Source organism: Hermetia illucens, chromosome 1 (assembly GCF_905115235.1).
Source record: "Hermetia illucens chromosome 1, iHerIll2.2.curated.20191125, whole genome shotgun sequence".
In the NCBI taxonomy this organism is placed as follows: Eukaryota; Metazoa; Arthropoda; class Insecta; order Diptera; family Stratiomyidae; genus Hermetia; species Hermetia illucens.
Genome location: NC_051849.1, coordinates 102,915,153 through 102,939,995, shown reverse-complemented (window position 1 = coordinate 102,939,995; position 24,843 = coordinate 102,915,153). Strand labels below are relative to the sequence as shown.

Below are 24,843 nucleotides of genomic sequence, written 5' to 3'. Positions count from 1 at the left end.
ACGAATACCTTCCACGTCGAAGAATATGGTAAAACCCCTTTGCTTCAGCATACGAGTAGATCTCCAAAAACTTCGGAAACATGGGGCCGAATATAACGGTCTCTGTAAAACCAAGTTAGTGCTCATCAATTACACTAATGAGAATACTTTTTTTTATTTATTCCTAAAGGAATTCAGCGTTTATCCCAAAAGCTGAAGTCCTTGTAGCGATTATTATTAGAATGATTTGTTACATCGCCTGTGTGTACAATCACTTTCCCCAAAACGGCGAAAGTACGTTTGATGAAAAAGGATTTTCCAAACGAAAAGTTCTTACCTCATCATCAAGTATAATGTACGACGTTGAGCTACTGCAGTGGAGACAGGTGGCTATTACTTGCAGAAGAATTTACGAGCTATTCGAGGCATCCATTAATTAGCACTCTTGCTCTACTTCTTTATGCCCCCATAACGATCGAAGAAACATTTATGTTGCTCATAAAACAGAAACGTGCAATGCATCAAATCAGCGGCTCATAATTTATTATCGTAATTGTAACAAATATAGCTGCGCTAACACCATTATTATAATAATAATTAAAATGAATTCTTCACCGGTAGCAATCACGATTAGCGAATCGTGTAGTAAGTGTTGGATGTGTGGCCATTTTATTGTACAGGAATAGTAGTGCGACCTGCACAAATATTTTTCATGAAAAAAAATCCTTCCTTTTACCCGAATTCAGTTGGCTTCCCGGGGTAGGCTAGCACCCTCCAAAGCAAATGGATCCTAAACACTACACCACAAATAACAATGAAAAGTATTTGATCTGTAGTATCTAATCACGGCACACAAACACTAATATGTGAAATAGTTCAGTAACCGGGAGAGCAGACCATTAAAGAAGATATCAGAAGAATTAAATTGGTGGTTTACGTTTTGAACGGAATGTGGTGAAATGGGGTGTGTTTGTTACTTGAAAGACCACCCGGCATTCACTCCTTTCAACCGCAAATACAGAGTTAACCTTCACTATTAAAAAGATGGTGGGAAGTATGTGCGCAGGATCGTAGTATTTAGATTGCTAGACAATGGGAAGATATAGTGGTTTTCTAAAACTTCCTGGTTTTTACCTCCTTTACCTCCATTATTATTCAAAAACCGCATAGCTTAAACTCTTAGCTTCTTCGTTTGATGTCCTCCATAATAACATAAAATTGCCGGTTTATGTTTAGAAGAGAAACGACTCTATCTCTGAACAACTTAGGAAAAAAACAGCGCAATGCCAGGAATTAAGGAAATCTGCCCTCTCGCCTGATTCATTTCTACCTTGTGCTAGCCTCTCACCAAAAAGCAACCCTGAAGGAACCCTGCCAAATTTAAAATGATCCTCTCATGCATGTCCTACGACTGAATCTGAAGAAAACAGGATATTTGACGATCTCTAAACCGTCACCGAAGGCAACAGATTTCACCATGATTACCGGGGCGACGATTTGGAACAGGGAAGCATCTTCAATAGTATGAGTATACCATCTACACTGATGGTATATCGCTAGTTATAATTGGATTGAATACGTTAGTTGATGAGAAACCCTAAACAAGAACCTAAACCTGACCACGAGTAATCACGAACCAATCCTGACAAGCTGATTGTTACACTGCACTCAGCAACCATATGAAACAGGTATAATTTAAAGATTTATTTGGGCAACTAAGCCGTGGCCAGCCCATGAGAGAACTTCGAAAAATATCATACTTTATCCAGTAATCAACCCAAGGGAAGTTAATTCAGCATGCCAATTAGCTCCGCCAACTATGGTCTGCACGGAAAAGAAGATACACAAAGAAGCGATCGCTCTTTACATTCTTCCTGCAAAATCTGATGGGACAATTAATCCTACCATCGGAACTAGGGAATGTAATCAAATGTTTGTCGTCGAATCATAAAATCCCAGCATGGAAGTTGGGATTGAGACGCAATCACCCCCCGCAACATCATGAAACAAGTCGGTACACCGGAAGCTAGACGCTTCAGGTATGAAAGGTTTTGTGTATTCCTTTTATAAAGAGATTTGGGTGTGCTTTTGTCCCATTAGCATGTAGCACGTAAAATATGCATATATAATGTGAGAATATCCACTTTCAAGTGATATTGACATTCATAGTCCGAAATTTGCAGAAGAGCGACGGTTTTGACCTAGGATAACTTTGTTGGTAATAGTGCGATTTTCACCAAAATTTGCCAGGATCATGCTCCATACAGTAGCCTATATTGCTGCATTGTGATTCTAGGACGAACTTAAAGGGGGTTTTCCTGTCAATTAGCAAAAATTATAGTAATGTACTATTATTAACTTTATTTTAACAGGTATCGATATGGAGGGTATTTCGGAGCCTAGGCACCATATAGTGGCAGCGCCCTGATTTCTTTCAGATTTTTCAGTTTCTGAGAGTGAGTTCTTTAAAAAATGATCACTTTCAACCCCCCGTACTCCCCGCCTTTTTAACAAAGGTCAAAACTAAGACCAGCTTCGAAAAGTACTAATCGAGACCTTTAATTTGATACCCCACATGACTATATTTGATGAAAAAAAAATGTACACCCCCCTTTTGCATGTATGAGGACTCCCCCTTAAATTCGACGTAAAAGAATGTAACTCACTATGCGTGAACGTTCACAGTTCCCACTTTTCTACCAAATTTGGTGCCGATCGCTACAACCGTCTCCGAGAAAAATGCGTTTAACGGACAGACAGACAGACAGACAGTAAACCGATTTGATTTGCCCTGTGATTTGGGGTTTAAAAATGCACTCATTTTTAGGGCTAACAATCTGCAAATATGGAAACTTTATTACTACCGAAACGTCAATAACGCCTCGGTTACGGGCTAGCCTTTGGCTATCGAGGACGGAACATTGATTGATTTCTGGAATGTGTGCACGCTCCCCGACAACCTTATTCCAAGGATTTAAGCTGCACATTCTAGGCCTAAGTGAAGTAAGATGGTGGCACGCTGGGAGTACTCCTCTCCTTCTTGCTACACTAATGGCAATGTGCTTTTATACTGTCGATAGCCAAGTGATAGATGACGCGAAGCGGTATCAGATTTCTTTTGGCGGCTACCGCAAGACAAACTTGATCTGGGAGCCAGTTTCTAACTACTATTACTACAGAGCTGTGCCCATTGGTGCATTGATATCCGATAAAGTTGATGCTTTCTATGAATGATTGCCAAGGTGCGCCCTAACAACGCCTTGCTCGGACATGCCTTGGTGACCATAACAATAATGATGGGAGCTTAGTGGATTTTTGCAGCTTTCATCGCCTTGTAATCGGTGGTACATTGTTAAAGCTTGGTATCTCCTATGAGGTCAGCTGGGTTTCAACTGATTGACGCCATATAAGCGATCAGATTGGCCACTTTACGATCAGAAGTAGAGTTAGGAGTTGCCTCCTGCATGTCTCTAATTGGTCTCGAAAGGGATCACCATCTGATGATCACCTTCGTCCCTTTGCATGCTGCGGCCGCCACTTCCCGCAGGGTTGGAGATCTACAACCCCCAAGTTCAACATTGACCGTTTATATCATCCAGCTGTCACTCGACAATAGGAGAGCTATTTTGCTGATCAGAGGACAGGCCCACCCGTCAAAGATAAGCATTGGATCGCCATAAAAAATCTTCTCTTCCACAAGTTGGCCTCGTCCGGGAAGATGCGTCGTAAGATTTGGCTCATTACAGAAATGTGGAAGCGATTTTTTGAACGGAAAGAGTTGAAGACTGGCTGGAAATGATGGCGAACGTGGCGAGTTCGAAATCCGAGATCGAACGAAATTCCGACAAATTCAGCCTAAGATGTGCCGTAACAAAAAGGAATTTGTTATTTCGTCGGTCAGGGAAGCGAAAAATGCCAAATAATGCAACGATTTCACGAATAATAATAGTAATCGCAACAATCAATATTGAATCAGGGACTTCAAGTGCGTTAGATCACTTCTTCCAAGACCGTAACGGTACACTACAGTAGACTGTAGGTGGCAATGTGGTCAGCATTGCGCTCTCCCGAGATTGTTACCCTGATTTGACTCAGGTACTCATTCACAGCTGAGTCGACTAGTATCCGAAATCCAATCACGATAGCAAATCCCTCTGCAACCAGTGAGATGAACCGCGACCCTTCGCTACGACATGCCAGTGCTTTAACCATTTGAGCTATCCGGACACAAAATCACGAAAGAATGCGAAAATATTTCAATGGTCATGTGAAAAACATTGGCGGTCGATTTCTCACCCACGATGACAAGAACTGAAGAGGTGGAAAGAACATTTCAACGCAGGTCTAACCATATCACATCCAGTGATGTTCTTCATCTTGTGAATGAAATGGCTAATTACCGTAACGTGCAGATACGGTCTGCTCCTCCAAGCAGAAGAGAAACCATTTCGTCCAACAATGCATTCAAATAGAGTGAAGCCGCTAGACTAGACGCTGCATTTACAATGACTGCAGTTCTGCTTCTTCAACTCTAGCAGAAACATTGGGAATCTGGAATCTTTGCCAGTGAGTGAAAGGACGGGATGATCGTTAAGATTCCAAGGAAAGGCACCCATATTATAGTGCCACCGTTCCAAAGATAATGGCAGAAATAATCCTGGAACGCATAAGAAAACATCTCGAAAACTTGATCGAAAGAAAGCAGGCTGGTTTTTGCTCTGCATTCCTTTGTATTTACCACATTAACACCGTGTGGATCATTTCGGGACAGTGCACGGAGTTTAGATTCTTCCTTCACCTGCTCTTCCTTGTTTTCGGGGAGTGTATCTGGCATGCTTTAAGCAAGAGGAGCATTCTTTTATCATAGCAACATATAATGGCGCATTGTTGCATTAAGATAACCTCTCAGAGGAATTAGAGAGCCAAAGCGGAATCCGCCAGAACAAGGTCGATACACAGGCTCGTACAAGATGTGATCGAAAAACGAATGTGACAGACCGCCGAAGCCGGTCCCAAGCCCGGTTGTAAAAGGAGGAGGGATGGATAGCTTCAGTCTGAATGGCTGTACGCCACCGCAGCGTCTCAGGGGGTAGGTGAGGAAAGTGCAGGAACTTTGCAGTCTTGCAGATTACTCACTAAGGAAGCTATCTACACACCTGGCAGCTAGGGATAAAATGCACCACCAAAAAATGAGAAGAAGAAGAAATTTAAGGTCCGGTACGGATAACCGGCGAGAGTCGTCTGACTTGGTGACTGGGTCGGGCTCTCGTAATGGACAGCACAGCGTCGAAACCGCTAGTCGTGGGGCGGTTCGACGTCTAGGCGCCACGACGACCAGGAGCACAGCTCCGCCTGCTGCAGCTGTTTCGCCACAATCTGTGGCGACCACTTCAGCAGGTTCGCGTAGGAAGCGGATGAAATGGACTGAAGAAATGAACCTCTTCATCATCCGCTCCTACTACGAAATAACGGCGGGGGCGGGTACAACATCTTACCGCCCCTTGTTGCACCAGAGATTCGTCGAGCGTTTCCCGCAATTCGCGCACGTGACTGTGCAGCGAGTCGCAGACCAGTACCGCTTCATCACTCGCAGTGACACAATCCCGGCCACCATCAGGGAACGTGTTCGACTTGAAGTCATCGGGGAAACTGGTGACCGAGAGTCGATGGGGGCAGAGGCGGCGGCATCAACAACACCACGCCGCACTGCAGGCAACAGGTTCAGTACTCGCCGAAGCACTCTTCTCCACCGTCCAGCTGAGGTTTCCGCTGAAGTTCGGGACGAATTCCAAAGAGCGTGTATAGAATTCTCGGATATGGATCCTTTGCATAGACCAGGTATTCCCAGGCTCTATGCATCTCCGGCAACTCCGGGAATTCTATCTCAAATCAATGATGAGATTGCGTCTCGACTGTGTGCTGATATGTCGCTGCTGCAACTACAATCACTTGTGTATTGTGGTGCAGTTGCGGCTATCAGATTGCACGGTCAGAAGATTCGCTTTTGCGTTATTGGTTTGAGTGACAAAAGAGATCCACCATGGAAAATTCGTCTGGAACGTCGGCGGGACTCACTAAGGCAGGACATTGCTAGACTGATTCAGATCAGCACTGGCAATGCCAGCCGACGGGTGAGAAATAAAGTGCAGAGGGTTTACCGGAACTATGCCATCCCCTGTGAGACACCCGTAGTTGAAATTCTGGACACACTAAAACAGAAACTTTCTGTCATATGCAGTCGGTTGCGACGGTATGGCGAAAGTTACTCCAGACGTGTCCAGAATGCAACATACGCGAGGAACCAGCGGAGCTTTTTCAGATCTCTCAACGAATCCCAACAGAGCGCCCAGACAATACAGTTCTCGGTGACGGAAGCGAAAGAGTATTGGGGTGGGCTTTGGGGGTTACCTGCCCAGCATGCTGAGCATGCTGAGTGGATCACCGCCGAAGGCACCCGCCATGCCAATACACCTGGCATGAATTTCGCGGATGTTACCGAAGAGGAAGTTCGACGAGCCATAAACATCTCGAAGAACTGGAGGGGCCCAGGTCTGGATCGGGTGCAGAATTTCTGGTATAAGAAATTTACCAGCGTACACAGTCGGTTGGCACGCAGTATAAATGAGGTCATGAGTCGGCCGGAGGAATTTCCACCTTTCCTCACTGCGGGAATTACCTACCTTATCCCTAAGAAGGACACGGTGCAGGACCCCGCAGACACAAGACCGATCACTTCCTTACCAACCCTCTACAAATTCATCACGTCCATTATTAGTGGAAGGATCAATGCGCACCTCGAGACCAACAACATTCTGTCCGAGGAGCAGAAGGGCTGCCGAGTTGGGTCAAGGGGTTGCAAAGAGCAACTCATTATCGACTTGGTAGTTGTAGGACAAGCAACTAGAGGCCAAAGAAACCTCTTCAGTTGCTATATCGATTATGCCAAGGCTTTTGATAGCGTTCCGCATACCTGGCTAATCGACATCCTACATCTGTATCGCATTGATCCGAAACTAATAAAGTTTTTGGCGACAGTCATGGAAGGGTGGCATACCACCTTGTCAGTCCGTACATCTGAGGGTGCTAATACCTCAGAGCCCATCCGTATTCGGAGGGGCATCTTCCAGGGGGATTCATTGAATCCTCTTTGGTTTTGTATGGCACTGAACCCCCTTTCATGGCTACTGAATGATGCTAGAGGGCATGGTTTTGCAATAAAATATGGCCTACGTGCTAAGTGCGAACTGACACACTTGATGTACCTAGATGACATCAAGCTGTATGCTGGTACTGACAACCATCTTAGAAGTCTGTTGCGAATAATAGACATGTTCAGCCGTGATATTCGGATGGAGTTTGGATTAGACAAATGTCGAATCCAAGCCATTCGCAAAGGTCATCACGAGCCGCATGCCGGACATAGCATTGGTGACCTCCACATCGAAGCTATGACCGAGACAGACTTCTACAAGTACCTAGGAATTCTGCAAGGAACCCATGCTCGAGTTGGTGATCTGAAGGAAGCTCTGCTGTCCGAATTCCTGCGACGTGTGAAGCTGGTGCTGAAATCGCATCTCTCGGGGAAGAATAAAATAAGCGCGTTGAATGTATTCGCTATCCCTTCACTGGCTTATGCATTCGGAATATTGCCGTGGACGAAGACCGACCTGGAAAACGTCCAGCGGCGGATACGGACAACTATGTCCAAATTCCGAATGCATCACCCAAAGTCTGCCGTGGAGCGGATGAACCTGCCTCGTGACATCGGAGGTAGGGGCGTGGTTGACGTGGCGGCACAACATCATCGACAAGTCGACTCGCTGCGCGCTTATTTTTACAGTAAAGAGCAGGCGAGTCCCTTGCATGCGGCTGTCTGTAAGGCAGACTGTGGGCTGACTCCACTTAACTTGAAGGATCGATCTTTCAATCCTCTGAGTGGGGTGAAGTCGGACCAGGAGCGGATCGAGGAATGGAAGTCGAAGGCAATGCACGGTAAACACGTGAATTGTCTTTGGCAGCCATTTGTCGATTTGCATCTGTCGAACAGGTGGCTGTGTGCTGGGGAGCTCTTTGCTGAGACGGAGGGGTTCATGTGTGCCATTCAGGATGGCGTGGTCGCCACCCGAGCTTATAAAAAGCTCATCATGAAAGAACGGGTGGAGAACGACCAGTGCAGAATGTGTGGTTCGGCGTTAGAGACGTTGGACCATCTCATTTCTGGCTGTACTGTTATGGCACCGGTGCAATACATCACCAGGCATAATGCTGTATGTAAGGTTATCCATCAAAACCTTGCATATAAGCATGGGCTGATCACGGGAACATGTCCGGTTTACCGATATGAGCCGCAAGCAGTACTTGATAGTTCTGCTTACAGCATGTATTGGGACCGGCAAGTTCTGACTGATCGCCATACCGCACACAACAAGCCTGACGTACTGCTAGTTGACAAGACGGGTCGCTCCGCGTATATTATTGATGTTGCTATCCCCCATAATAGCAACATTGAACGGAAATACGTGGAGAAGAAGGTGAACTATGAGCCATTGGCTCGTGAAATCAAAGAAATTTGGCGTCTCGAGCGGGTGGTTGTAGTTCCCATAATATTGTCAGCTACAGGTATTGTACCTAAATCCCTGACGGCTTCCCTTGATGTCCTGGGACTTTCGCACAGTCTGGTTCAAACCATGCAGAAGTACACCATTCTGCATACGTGCTCGATGTTGCGGGGGGTACTCGACGGATTCTCCCACTGACCTACCACCGGCCACCACCACCAGTGCCCCTTTAGTTTTTAAGTAGGTAGGATCGTCCGAGCCTAAATGCTTGGCACTTAGTGCTAGTATTAGGTAAAATCCGGCATCTGCCGAGATTGTGATAACTCGGAAATAATAATCGTTGGCGCAACAATCCATATTGGATCAGGGCCTTGAAGTGTGTTAGAGGACTTCATTCAAGACTGTAACGGTACACTAGGAGGCAATGTGGTCAGCATTACGCTCGCCCGAGATTTTTACCATGATTTGACTCAGGTACTCATTCACAGCTGAGTCGACTGGTATCCGACGTCAAATCACGATGCAAATTCTACTGCCACCAGTGAGATTTGAACTGCGACCTTCCGTATGACAGCCTAGTGCTCTAACCACTGAGCTATCCGGACAGAGAATAGATCATACATTAAAGAGGGACGAAAATTGCCTTGCTGTCTACGCCATGCAGTGGAATCTACTCTCCAAAGATGGCCCATGAGTGGGCCGGCCCAAGGTACTTGGTGCACACCAGTAGAGGAGAAGTGGGGGCCCGCGAACCATGACGCAAAGGCGCCGTTAACGCGATATACTCTCCCTATAAGGGGTGACGGGAACAACATTTTCCTGAACGAACCCGGCTCTCGGTCCTGAAGATTCTTTACTGCCCTCGCTCGGATGGGTTTGTTGTCATTGCGACTTGTGACGCCCGCTGGTCTCTCCTGGCTGCTTCTGTGCTTTTGTTGTTGAAATTATTGTCACAAAAATTGTAATAAGGAACATTTGGTCTGCGAATCCCCTTACATATAGCAATTTGATATCATTTTCTGTTCAGTTTAAGGGAGGACTCCCATACATGCGAAAGGGGGGGGGGGGGTGCATAATTTTTATTGCAAAATATAGTCAGGTGGGATATCAAATTAAAGACTCAATTACTTTTGGATACTAATCTTATTTCTGATGTTGGGAGGAACATAGTGGAATGAGGGGTCAAAATCTGTGCCCCACAAAGTGAAATAGGTCTAGTTCTTAGCAGCTATCCAACCAAACAAAAAATCACAATGGTGAATCTATACAAAAACTAGGCCTCAATATGCGTCTTACTTCAATATCTGCTCACATAAAGTTAATAATGACATTTTACCATATTTTAAAAATTTACCCCAAAATTCCATCACCAGCACCAACAAACAAGATACTATAGGGCGTAATTCCGAAAAATTTAAAGGAAATGCAACTATTGTAAACAAAGTTATAGAGGGTGAAATTTTTCTCGACGGTATCGTCATATATATATCAACATATCAGTACCACAATAAAGCGCGCTCATATGAAGGGGCGAGCAGCTGAATAGCCTGACCAGCCTTATATGAAGAGGCTGAGAAGCTATCCTCCTTTCGAACAGTAATGAAACCCTTCTGAGGCTCAGTTGGATAAAGAATGAATTTTATTCACAAATTCTCGGCCTTACAAATTTTAAAGTATTACGAGGTTAATTTCCTACCTGGCTAGATTCGTAATTTTAAAAACTACTGGATCGGCGTCATAATTTGCAAGTGGTCATGGTGCGTTGTTGTAGGATATTTTACACATACCGCATCAACTACAACTACGCGCCATCGCTTACTGTTACCTGAAACGCGCTTCAGCTCGCCCGACGATAACCCAAAGCGCTCGTCCTCTACTGTTCTGCGCCTTGTGCTCTAAGGGAAACCCACTTGTCAGCCATCTTAGGAGAGTGGATTCCATAGCATGGCATAGCCCGCAATGCAATTGTTACCCTTCTTAATGTGTGACCCCCATCTGTATCCCATTCACTGCAACTTCCGTCTTCCGATCACATCGCATACTAGTGCCAAACCAATGCGTTGACCAATTTGTTTGTTTGAGATTGTGTCAGGCCAGCATACTCCGATGATACGACACAGCCAGGTATTCACGAAAGCTTGGAGCTTTTGAGTAACAACGGCATCCACTTTCCATGCATCTAGCGCTGATAATGCTTCGGGTAACATTTAGTTCGGTTCTGCCGTCGGCAGAAACCGCGCTTCCTAGATATACAAATTGATCGATGTTCAAGATGCTCTGCCCATTAATGCAGCTAGGGAGTGTGATGATCCACCAGACTGGGATCCTTAGTTTTGTTGGTATTTATCGTCAGTCCAACTCTAGTACTACTATTAACGAAAGTCCAAGACCCGGTGAGAGAGCAAACAAATGCCATCGTCGTTTGAATTCCTTCACGTCCTCCGGACAAAGCAGCATGTAGAACGTCACCGACAGTATGAAGAAATTATATCGGTGACAACATGCAACCCTGTCGGACTCCACTTTCGACCTCAAAATCCTCTGGATGCCATCGTCTGAGATTTTACCTTGTTGCAGCACGTGACTTTCACACCACCATATGTCGCTCTCATAATAGCTATTAGTTCCTCTGAAATGCGTAGACTACTCCAGATAAACTCCCTGTTTTCGCTATCGAAATCTTTCTCGAAATCAATGAATAGCAGGTGATCATGATGGTATTGATGTGGTCATTGTAAGAAATGCGGAGCAAAAACCAGCCTGCACCCTATTGATTGCGCTTTCGAGATATTCTTTGATGCGTTCCTAGTTAATTTTAGCTATCTTTATGACGGCAAGGAGCTCCGAGATATCCCTCAATTCTCATATTCGAAATGGGTGCCCTTTTTCTTTCTTCCACTTTCTGGGAAAGGTCTCGGATCCCCAAGATTTTCGTACGAACAGAAGCAGCAGATCTGCAGTAACTGTAGGTGTAGCGTTAAATAACTCTGTCGGGAGACCGTAAAACCCAGCGGCTCTATTGCATTTGAGTGCATTGATGGCTGAAAAGATTGCTCTTCGGTGCGCAACCATTTCATCCACAAGAGAAGGAACATCACCACATGAGATACCGTCAAGAACCATGGTGATGTGTTGTTTCCACCTCTTCAGTTCTTCATTATCGTGGATGAGAAGTACTTCAGAGAACCGTCGAAAGATTTGCGACCACATGCAAGTTCTTTCATGGTGAGGTATTCAGTTCTGAAATCATTGTAATTTGCGACATCTTCCGTGTCCCAGAAAAGCGCGATGGCAAATTCGCTCTTACCACGACGTGCACTGCGCTGGACTTTTTGGGATATCGCTCAAGCCTTGTGTCCCCCCGAGAAAAAAGCATTTTTGATTGCGACTCAATGCTCACCAATTGCGGACATCCAGAAGACAACTCCTAAATCCATTACTGATCGCAAACTGGTCGATCTGATTGCTCGGCCAGCTGAAGCTCAACTGACCATATGGCAGAGTCTGTGCTCGAACAGTGTGCCACCAATGACGAGGCGTTGGAAATTGCAGAAACCCACAAACCTCCCACCATTACTCTGCGTTACGGTCGTCAAGACCGTGTTTTCCCATCGTATGCCCGAACAAGATGTTGTCAAATCCCACGTTGGCATTTAGATTATACACCACGATCACAATGTAACCTTTAGGAAGCTAAAAGCCCCTAAACCGCGTTTAATTGCTCGTAGAAACCATTCTTCTCCGTTGGGACGCAGTACTGTACAATTGTGATGATCCTTAAACTGGACTGAAATCTTGCAGTTAGAATTCTATCTGAAACCAACTCCCAGGCCAAGAAAGTGCACCTTGCAGTAGTGTCAGATGCAACCCGACACCGGATTCACGTCTGCTACCAGCACATTGCCATTAGTGTAGCAAGGGGGAGAGGAGTACTCTCCAGAGTCCCACCATCTTACTTCGCTTAGGCCCAGAATGTCCAGTTTATATTGCTGGAATTCCCGCTCAAATTGAAGGAAGCGAGCATTCTAAGGACCTTGGCTACGTTATAGAGGACCATAAACCCATCAATCATAGTCCGTTTTCGAATGCCAAAGGTCGTGGCCGTGAGGTCAGTCCCTATCCGAGGTATTGCTGACGTTTCGGTAGCAATAAATTTTCAAAATTTGCAGGTGGCTAACCCACAAATTTCTATCCCTTTTAGTCGCCTCTTACGGTAAGCAGAGAAGGCTTTGAGTGTATTCTTAAGCCCCAACTCACAGAGCGGATCAAATAGGTAAGAAATATACAAACCCTTTTACACCTGAAGCCTCGAGCTTTCGGTTTCCGATTCGTTTCATGTTTTTTAAGGTTTAGTTCAACACAAAACATTATTTATTTCAGTTCATTGTCTGTCCGTATCTGTTGCACACGTTTTCCTCGGAAACGGTTGTACCGGTTGACACGGAGTTTGATGTGAAGGTGGGAAAGGGTAAATTTATTCAAGGGCCCGTTCTCAGAAACTGTTCATCCGAAATACCTCAAAAAAAATATGCTTGTCAATGCGGCATGCTATTTAATACTATGTTACGATATCTGCTCAAATAACGTCAGTAATAATAGATTACAATTATTATTAATTTACTGCGAACCCCCGATAAGTTCATCCAAGATGCACAAGATAGGGTAAGACAGGGATAGGAAGCATGAACGGCGCAACAACTGATATCCGGTTTAGGCGTACCCTAATAAGGAACTCAAGACACCCCAGTTTTGCGCCGATGTCCACCAATTCAATATCCCTAAAAGCTGTCTGGTGTCCTGGCCTACGCAATCGTTCCATCTCAGGCAGGACCTTCTGTGTTTTCATTTTCCACTATAGATATTGCCCTTATAGACTGTTCGGGTTGGATCATCCTCATCCATACGGATTAAGTGACCCGCCCACCGTAACCTATTGAGCCAGATTTTATCTACAGCCAGACGGTCATGGTATCGCTCATAGATTTCGTCGTTTTATAGGCTACGGAACCGTCCATCCCCACGTAGGGGTAGATTCATCTCTCGAACCCACCCAAGAGTTCGCAATTTTTCTTGTTGAGAACTCAAGTTTTCGATTAATACATGAGGACTGGCAAGATCACTGGCTTGTACAGTAAGAGCTTTGACCCTATGGTGAGACGATTCGAGCGAAACAGTCTTTCTAAGCTGAAATAGGCTCTGTTGAACTCGGGTCTGTTGGCAACAAACAACCGTGCGCGAATTTCCTCGTCGTAGCTGTTATCGGTTATGATTTCCGACCCTAGATAGGAGAAATTATTAACGGTATCAAAGTTGTAGTCTCTTTATTATTCTCGTTTGACCAGTCCGATTTGATGTTTTTAGTTGGTTGGTTTTTGGTGCTGACGTTGCCACCATATACTTTTTCTAGCCTTCATTGATGTGCAGCAGAAGATCTCGCGGCGATCACCGCCAGCTCGGATGAGGGTGGACTGTATGTCTCTGGTTGTTCTTCCCATGATGTCGATATCGTCAGCATATGCCAGCAGTTGGGTGAACTTAAAAGGGTCGTGCCTCTCGCATTTACCTCAGCATCACGGATCACTTTTTCCAGGGTTAAAGAGGACGCATGATGGGGCTTCCCTTATCTTAGACTGTTGCTGAAGTCGAATGGTCTCAAGAGCGATCCTGCTGCTTTTATTTGGCCTCGCAAATTGGACAGGGTTAGCTTAGTCAGTCTTATCAATTTCATCGGGATGCCAAATTCTCTCATGGCCCTGATAAGAAGTATCACACTGAAAAATTTTGCGGAAATCCTAATATTATTCACAAAATTATAACAGTTTCGCTTCAAATTACTACTCCCAGAAAAAATGCCAGTAACACATCACATTGACTATCGGATATATATACACTACGAGCTATATACATATAAGTGGAGCGACCGTGTACCCAAATATTCTTACATAAAAAATCAACAAAGCCTTTCATGCCTGAAGCGTGAGATTTTGTTTTTCCACTTGTTTGTTTGTTTAGTATCAATTATATCGAGGCAAACACCTCTTGAAAGCATTGAATTATCTGGTTATCCATGCTTATAGTAAAAATTATCACCCTGCAGAAAGTTGCCTCAAAACAGTTCGAGTCATTCCAATTGTTATTTAGGATTTGTTCTTTCGGGACGATCTATTTTCGTCTACTGTCACAAACTAACTCCACCAGTGGTCTGAGTAGCATTTGTTTGAAACTTCAATGCAATGGAATATTCCGTTGTCAGTTTACTATCGTATCTTTACACGAATGGCGGCGTGAGTTTTCACCAAATGCTAAATAACTAACATCAAATCTTGAAAATCTTCTTATAAGCGCAATTTCTCAAAAACTAGAAAATTTGTAAAAGTGGATCGAAATTTCAAACATGGAGAGTATAGACGGAGAGCATGCGGAATCCGCCATTCTCACTATAGAACAATTGATAGACATCTGTCTCAGTCCTTTTCATATCGATGTGAATTTACTCCATGCCCTATTAAGGATAATCGCTACTAAATTGAATCTGCAAACGGTTCGCATTCACCTGGGATCGCCAGGAATTTTGGCCGAAATCAATAACATATTGACGAAGACCAGGGAGACATTCGAAACTTACAAAATTATTGAAGGTGGATCCAAACGACCATTTAAGCTCAGCCACTGCAAACTGGAAAAACTGGAGATCCCACCTGACCCACCAGTCGAAGCATTATATAAACTGGTCCGAAAAGCAGAGGATTCCAAAGATTTCCATAGAGTTACTTTCTTTAAGGACAGTCCTATTCTGCAGGATGTCGTTTCTTTGACCAGTAGAGCCCAAGAGACGGGACTAACTTTCGCTGAACTGCTGAACCTAACAAAGAGACTCGAGTGTTGCGAAATTGGTATCGAGAAGCTAACACAGTTGTTGCAAAAGTTGAACGTCAACTACAAGGAGCTAGAACGGTCTCTGCATGAGATTTCCAGCCTTGAACACGCAGCCGTTAAATGTCTGGAGGATTTAGACCGACGAACGAATTCCTCCACTCAGACCGACAGCAGTCAGCAGAACAAAGCTCATGAAAGTGGTTCAAAATCTGCCAAAGATCAAGAGGCCCGAAAAGATCTGCAGCGCCTCAGCGAGACGACAGCGGGAGTCATTGACCAGGTCAATAACATGTTCGGAAAAATGGCAGATTTCCAAATAGATATGCAGAAGCTACACGAAGAAAATGATTTATTAAAAAAGGCAATACAAAAGTCAGCAGACAGTGAAAAGCTCGATTTTTGTTGCAAGGAAATATGCTCTCTGCAGAAAAAGATGGCAATAAACACTGACAAAATTGGCGATTTAGTTATTTGCTCAAACAAAAACCTTCACAAATTTAAAGCTGTAAGCGACAAGCTGGGAGAGCTCTCCAAGATCCGAATGCTGCATCAAAAGGTTGCAGAACTGGAAGAAGGTTCCGAAAAACTCTATTCAGAATTCGAAACATTCACGGAACGCTATGAACAGATCAAAATTATCAAAGCCGATCGCGAAGAACTCGATTATATTTTTCAATGCAAGGCAGACAAGGAAGAACTACAAGAGTTCGTCACCTTGGAGTTATTCAACGCCATCAGGCACGATTTATCGAACGGCATTGTTCAAGCCTTTGAGAATATAATGGAAACAGAAGTGAAATGGAAAAAGTCGGAGGAACAACTTCGTGTAAAACTCAACGAAAAGCTGGATAAATCGGAGAAAGGTCCACTTGCAAAGATGATAAATGACAAAGTAAACTTCCTTCAAGAGAAAATGAATGAGGTTATGGGACCTCGTTTGGATGGAAAATCAGCAGCGGTTCGAACCCGAGCTTTGAAAGATGCGAATTGTATCTGTTGCGCCTCAGAAGTGGACATTATATGCGACAATCCGCTAGTACCCAAACTTCCCCCTCTCAGGCAAACTCGAAAAATATGTCCGGAACCTCCGGATCTACGAAAACGATACTGTGGCGGCAGCCATACTATTATCAGTCCACAGAAGAAAATAGCACAAAGACGGCAAGCACCAATGCATGTAGAAGCGGATAGAGAGCCACCAGAACTGGTAGAGGGGATAAATGGAATGATGTACCGTGTCAGCAAACCTGAATGCATTTGCGGACATAAACAGCATTCCAAAGTGTTGTAAGTATTATTTTTAAGGTTTTGCGTAAAACAAATCCTTACTAAAATACAATTTACCGTCTGTGTTCAAAATGCGCAAACTTCAATTGAGGCGGGTTCCATTTCCTGAAACTAATCAACCAAAAAATATGGAAAATTCGTACCAAATCGTCAGTCTCTTGACCATACGTATTATCGGGATTCCACTACAATAGTATATTAGCAACTTTTCGAAATTAACTCGGGAACCCTGGTTAGGCCACTGTAGCGGCTTAATAAATACATATAATTAACTGAATAAATTATTTTTTAGAAAGTAATGCAAAAGAAAATTGCAGGTACACAGATTTTCTTCGATGACGCTTTCTTTTTCGAAGATCTCTCCCGAACCAATTTCACCTACAACTTTTAATCAATCTCTAAATTCACACATAAATGGATATTTTCACCAAAAAGATGGGGATTATGTGTTAATAGCAACTTTTATGATATAAATACAATTAGCTTACAATTTTTAAGGTTTTGAGTCAACACAAAACCTTATTATCGAGTCGATGTCTGTCAGTCCATCTGTCTGTCTATCTTTTTTCTTTAAGGAGGTGGAAATCTTCAAAAGACCCTGGCCTGGGCACGCCAGAGTGTGGGATTTTGAGCCACAAAAACCACACCCAAATCATGCATTGCCTAAAACTGGAACTGCCCCTTGGCTCTCGACGACTGGGAGTAGTCTATTATAAATAACCCGCTCCAACATTTTCCCCGTAGTTTCTAGATGACATATGGGTCCATAGGAGGATGGTTCCCCTGGCGGTTTGCCAGCCTTAGGTAGCAGCACCAGCTTCTACCGCGAACATATCCAGTCTTCATTTGACGGCAGCTCGTCCCTGGTGGCTGATGGAATCGCCGTCACATTCTGTCTGTCTATCTGTCACACCCGATTTGTTCGGAAACGGCTTGATCTGTTATTCCCTTTACATGCAGCAAGTGGAGCACTTTTTGGAGGGTACAACATTGTTTTCGTAAAATATGTGCATGTGGTATCAAATGAAAGAACTCAATTATTACTTTTCAAAACTGGTTCCATATTTGATATAGGGTGAAAAATAGGGGAGTGAAGGCTCAAAATATGACCCACAAAAAGTGTAACAGGTCTCGTTCTCAGAACTTATCCAACCGAAAAATCTGAAAAAAAATACAGTAGTGCATCTCTACGAAATCTAGGCGTCATCCGGTTCCGATATCTGCACAAATAAAGTTAAAAGCAGTATGTTTCCACATTTTAGAATCTTACCCGGCAACTCCCCTTATATCCTCCTCATAAGTACAGAATTTGGCATGGGTGTAAGGGAATAACATAATGCACAATGTGTATAACGTCATCATCACATATCAATTCGTCAATACCACAACGGAGTAAATTCATATGAATGGGGTCGCAAAGAATTATTTTGTTTTAGTTTTTTAGGAGGGAAATAGACAGTTTGTTTGTTTAGGGTGAGTATAGTATCTATGGCTGTAATATGGATGTATGTCTTGTAATTTGGAAAAATTTGAAGGAATATGTTGAATTTGTAGCTACATACGCATAGAAAAATGTGCGTAGAAGTTTCTTACATAAGATGAACACAAAACCTTGATGCACGAAGCGCGAGCTTCCGGTATTCCGACTTGGTTAAAAGTTATAACTATTACTTAGTACGTGCGGGGTAAAATTAAAATTAATTCGCTCCGGATATTGTGAAAAATTAAAAATAAGTCGGAAAACCGGAAGCTCGGCGCTTCAGGAATGAAAGGTTTTGTTTGTTTCTTCTGCTAGTATATTTGAATGCAGAACTATCCCATTTGTACGTAGCCCATTATATATATGCATTTAACGTGTCGGTAAATTTACACGGTAAAGTCAACTACTTTAACTTTGTTAGTAGCAGTATGATTTTGATCAAACTTGAGGGTAAAATGGTTCATATTATGGGATAAACTTAAGAGGGTTTCCATACAAATATGGTAATGTACTATTATTAACTTAATTTGAGCAGATGTCGATATGAAGAGTATTTTGAGGCCTGGACACCATATAGAGGCAGCTTCATGATTTTTTTCAGACTTTTCGCTTGGGTAGTTTCTTAGATCGTTTCCCACCCCTCGCACTCCCCGCCTTTCTAACAACTGTTTAAACTAAAACTGGCGTCTAAAAGTACTAATCGAGACGTTTGATTTGGTATCTCCGACATGACTATATTCGGTGAAAAAAATGTTATACCCCCCTTTTGCATGTATCACTCACTGCATGTCTGGGCGTCCACAGTTTCCACCTTCTCATAAAATTTCTTGTCAACCCGTATAGCCGTTTCTGAGAAAAGTGCATGTGACAGACAGACAGACTGATAGGCAGACCGACTGACAGACAGACAGACATATTTTGCAAACAAAATCTTCATAGCCACCTCCACTCTTCCCAGCCGTCGACGCCGCTCCGACACAACAATTCGCGCTCACCTGAAACTGAGGGATTTCGCTGAAAGAACCCGCAGCGGGGCTACTCGGCCATAGTCGACGGACGTCAAAAAATACGCAGCGCTCACGCTTTCTTCCAATGCCGTCTGCCATCTGGAAAAAGGGCTTCAGCCTGTCTAAGGAGACGGTCTTGGAAATGGGCCCATTCTCCACCCGACTTCCATATATACTAGCTTACAAGCAGCATCAGTCCTCACCAGAACATGGATATGGACTTTATCCACCCGAGGAGTGTGGGCCGCTGACCACTGGCCGCGCGTGACGAGACGGCTAAAGCGACTTCAATTTGAGAACAACTTCGCGTAGCAAGCGCTACAATTTTGTCTCTCCAAGTACGTCTCCCTTGTCGTGGACTAGGTCACTGGGGAGTTGTAAGTCTCCCCGTACTCCAACTCGGCAGGGTTGGCACCAAACTCTTCTCGGACGCCTGTACGAAGCCCAAGCAGAACGAAAGGCAAAATGGTGCTGAACATCTTGCTTTTCTAACTAGCAGATACTAAGCTCGGTAGTAATGTTGTGATATTTTTGGAGGAGTGCACTCAAAAATGATGGAAAGAGTGTTGTTTGCCCAGGTTGAAATTTTTCCTAACAACTTAAGGTTTTGGGGTCTACCAATGATCTATGGTGAATATCTACCGACGGCCCGTAGTGAAATCGGAAGTCTGTTACTAATGTGAGGACATTGATGTCAGCTAAAATATCACGAAAAAGTCTGTACAAGCCAAGACTCACGTCTATTTGCCTGTAGCCATCTACGATCGCAGGGCGCGTGTGCAAAATATCATGAAACAGTGGACCGAAACATAAAGCGTGAAAAACAATCCGAAGCTACACAAAACCTCTCCACAATCCGGGAATTATTAAGAACCTGCAGAATTACATCTACGGTAGGCTTCACGAAGGTCACATTTCGAAGAAAAAATACTTGATGGAATAATGTTGAAAATTTCCAGCCGAACATGTCCAACGTTTTGTCAAATCCATACCACTTCCCAGTGAAGGATGTATATGATGCCAAAAGTCTGCATACACGGAGTATGAGCTAGTAATTTTTCGAGATTTTAATGTCATTATTACGATTTTTTGGCACTTTTTGCATACGAAAATAGAGTTTCTTTTGTTGCTCGCCCTCAGCAAGGGTTTTATTTTGTCCTTTTTCGTTGATTCTTTTTGCATTGTATCCAACAGACTGTACGTAATGTTCCTGTAAAAAAAACAAATCATACAACTCCTTTTACCCCCTCCCTGAGGCCTTATTTATTTCGTAAGACGGTGCCCGGATTTCACTGTACAGAACTCGAGAAATACGTTTAATTTTTCCAATGTGTAGATTTCTTAAAAAAGTTTCTTTTTTGAAAAGAAATAAATTCTCAATAAAATCGCCCGAAAATTAGTATTTAATTACTAAGAAGGCTTGTGCCTAAATTCAAAGTAGAAGGATTTACATAATACCCCAAAGGAAAGGATTAAGCCTTTGAGTATGTCATTAATTTTTCCAGCAAAAAACAAAAGATTCATTTTATGAAATTTTTACCGTGGCCTAACCCCACGTTCATAACGTTATGAAATACCATATGCTGATTTTTTCAACTCCACGAAGGAACTTTTTTTTTCAGTTGGGTCCCAATACACGGAAAAGATGGATGCATAATGGAAGGTCTTCATTAGTACTATTAATTTTTACGTTCGTTGCTAAGAGGAGGGATCTACAGATCCAAAAAGGGTCAGTTACTTCAAAAACCCGTTCTCAGAAACTACCCAACCCAAAAATCTCAAAAAATTATAGTCGTCCATAAACGTGGTATCAAAGCTTCAAAATACACTACATTGCAATATCGGCTCAAATAAAGTTAATAGTGTTATGTTATTATATTTTTAAAATATGCTGGGAACCGCTCTTAAGTTCATCCTAGATCTGTATAATTTTGTAGTAATACAAATTTTAATTGGAAGCATTATACTAGAAAGTTTGGTGGAAATGCTGCGATCATTAATAAAGTTTTATTGGGTCAAAGTTGCCTCTTTCGCATAAATTTACTACTCCACACGAGATAAAATGTCAGTATCAGATCGAATTTTTTCTTGATACTGTATATGTATATTTTGTAAAGCAGTTAACTATATTATATTACATATTCCAAGCTTGAGGATTCATGATCAGACTGAATGAAATTATTTCTTTCCAGATATCCCAGTGTTAACCGCGAAAGCATACAGGTTGAAGAAAAACCTCCTGCAGAAGGTGAAAGCCAAAAAGAGGGTGAATAAACCAGAACCTGAAGGTTGTCTCCAGTTAGAGGTCTTTTGTAACTTTAATTTTATAGTCCTATCAAATCTTGCACGTGGTATAAAGACATTCTATTTTGTTTTATCCCAAATTAAAAATATATATTTGTATGTGTATGATTGTAAATAGATTGTAAATAGATTGTTTTATATATATGAAAGAAGATTCATATGTAGATATCAACAAATTATAACTCAACCACTAGAAACGTAATAAGTTGTAACCTCGCTGCGGCAGTAATGGTCAATCAAACGAATGAAATTTCTTGAATTAAATAGGATATACTATATATGTAGGGTATACCACAAAGTATCTGTATAGGAATTTTGAACCCACCCCCATCCTACTAAAAATAATACTGGCAACGTACCACACATAACTTTGCTACAAGAAGACTATATGAAGGGGATTCCACTCCCAGCGCATTCTTCGAAATTTTACAGGCAGAAAAATCATTGCACACCTTCGACCACAACAGTAATTGCGCGAGAAAAATTCCGTGCATGAGGTCTGGTGTTAGTGTCGTGTATATGATGCAGTGCAATTGTATGCACCCAAGTGGGGGCATGTGCCAACTGTTTATGGTTTACCACATGAAATGGGGAAACCATTTAGGCGCCATCGACGCACAGACACACCAATACATTAACCATATGGGTCCAAGCCCCTTTGCCGCTGGATTTGTACCTGCTGTATATAATCTTCTTGTTTTGCTAATTGTGAAGGTTTACAACATTGAAAAGCCGGTATCCCTAATCAATGTAGAAGTGAAGGTAATTTATGGTACTCTTTCGCCTAAGGCACTAATAGCCGCGTTTCGTATGCGAGACATTGTTCTCTACGCTGGCTAAAAACTTGGTACTTCTGGGATAAACTTAAAGGGTGTTTCTCAGTTGATTTCTAAAAGCTGGTACTATACTATTTGTAATTGTTTAGGATCCTAAATCCACATCCACATGATGTTAGAGAGGCCCAAATGGAAAGCAACTTACTCCAACGTTTTAAGGGGGTCATCCCGTGTGTCAGATCCGCGGAATCGATTTTTTTCGCATGAATTGTATCTAGATATAGTGAAGAATATATGGGTAAAGTGATTTTTTGATTTCCGGAGTCGTTGAGAAATTATAGTGTTAAACATGTGTTAAGTCACATGCCAGATTTATGTCGATCACCATAATAAAGCGCGTATTTAGAATGAATGACATTCGAATGGAAAGAACAAAAATTGAAGCCAAGACTGTACATGTGTTTCTTCAAAAAACCTATGGACTAGGTATAGCAGATTAATGGCCAGTTAAGGTTTTATGGCTAAAAATCGCATTCTACTTTTCATGTGCGAAACTGCATGTTGAAAATCGGCTGCCACCATAGCCCAAAATCTATCAAACGTGGCAGCAGAAAACACCTTTTTTTAGAGATGGGTGTATAAATTGTTCTTTATTTCAACAATGAACTATGCGATCAAGCTGGAAAAATTAACATGCACGCTCAAGATATTAATAAATATATGGTGAAAAATTCGTATTTGTATCTTCATCCAGTTCTTCACAAAAAATTTCTAAAAAAAGCCAAAAAGAGGCCTTCACGCGGGATGACCCCCTTAAGGTCCACGGACCACTCGGTTGGGGCATAGCATCCAAACATTCAAAAACAAGGACTAACAGTTTTGCCCAGGGCAAAGGCAACTCATCAGACGCTGCCTCACATCTGTCCTGGGAGCAGCGTGACCGAATGTAGCAACAGATGGAAAACGCTTCTTTATATAATCGCAACATGCAAGTTAAACCGCCAATAATTTGAGCCTAAGCTAGTCTAAAGCTAGATTATTGTTTGGGATAGTTACTCTCCATTTAGTTCTATCCAACATGATATAGATGTGGACTTAGGATCACCACATCCCCCACATCCCCCACATCCCCAATAAACCAGCTTTAGCCTAGTTTAGGCTCAAACTGTTGGCGGTTTAACTTGCATACAATTCCCGCCCTTGTCGTGTTTCTGCAATTATATAAAAGAGTATTTTCCACTTTTGCTGCTTTCGGTCATGCTGCTCCCAGGGCAGAGGTGACGCAGCATCTGATGAGTTGCCTCTGCCCTAGACGAAACCATTAGTCCTCGTTTTACCATTTGTGAGTTTATTTGAGTAGACATCGAATGGGCCATATTTTTAGACCTAGATTTGATATAAGCGCACCTTCCTAATTTTTTTTCGGGTTTTTAGGTTGGGTAGTTTCCGAAAAAGAGTCCTGTCTTACTTTGAGCGTGTACAGTTCACAATTCACGTCAAAGCTGATCAAGATCTTTCATTTGATACCCCACATGACTATATTCGATGAAAAACATAAGTTAAACTCCACGTAAATTTAGGGTGTGATATAAAAAAAAAACTAAAAATAAAATAATTAAGTCTTAAAACTCGTTACTTGCACCATAATTCACAGATCATATATTCTCACCAAGGTTCCTAATAGTAGGTTTAGCCGTTTTCTATTAAGTTTGCCGTGATAGTCAGGCAGGTGTACAAACAAAGGAGGAGGCAGACAACTATAGAAAAATGTCCTCAGAACGCGGCTGCTATACTTTGGCTTCCATTAACAAAATTCCACATCAAGACAGGAAATCTTATGCATACAAGATAATTAGAAGGCTGGATTAATCACAAGCATGCGCTAGAAGAATTGCAATGATTCTTCGCAAACTGCATAGGCTGAATTTATAAGTTAATCACTGGTTAATAAATGACAATAAGGGAGCATGCGGAATACTCAAAATCAAACAACATCGAAAGTTAATATTCGTATGGGGTCAAGCAGTGCACTGCAGGATAGACTGATGCGGAACATAGCTCCCTAAGGCCAACCTATATCTCTCTGAGGATGAGCTGTCTCTCCTCTGGGACGGTGTGTGCCTTTCCAGGGGCCAAGCCTCTCGCCTACCAAAACCGTTAGTGAGTGGTGATAACCACACCCTGTACGAGGTAACCCTACTATTAACAAAACGCTACGGATCTAGACTGGGGAGACGAAAAACACCTCCCCCAATCCAGGGTGTCATGCGAACCATGCCCATTGGAGAGTTTGCAGTCGGGGGTAACTGACTGTATTCGAACGGAGCCTCACTGATACCTGGTCGCCTCAGACAGTAAGTTAGACCTTACCGTGCTACGGGGGGCTATGGCACGGCGGACCTCTTAACCCCCATACTCGTGGGAATCAAATGAGTACAAAACAAGAAAAGAAAACGAAAACCAAACAAGCGGGGCCCCGTACCGCACCAAAACTGGTTAATCAGGCGGAGGCACATCTCCGAATTACTGAGAGCCAGGTGACTACACCCAAGAAGGGAGAAGTTGGGACGTCAAGC

General features: G+C 43.0%; 1 protein-coding gene across 1 annotated transcript; it reads left to right on the top strand.

Annotated features, from left to right (window-relative positions):
* Window positions 1-14,797: 14,797 nt before the first annotated feature.
* LOC119661260 lies at window positions 14,798-21,708 on the top strand. The gene is made up of 2 exons (XM_038070513.1): window positions 14,798-16,700; window positions 21,380-21,708. The coding sequence occupies exons 1-2, from the start codon at window positions 14,932-14,934 to the stop codon at window positions 21,459-21,461; spliced, it is 1,851 nt and encodes a 616-aa protein (XP_037926441.1). The 5' UTR covers window positions 14,798-14,931; the 3' UTR covers window positions 21,462-21,708.
* Window positions 21,709-24,843: the final 3,135 nt, after the last annotated feature.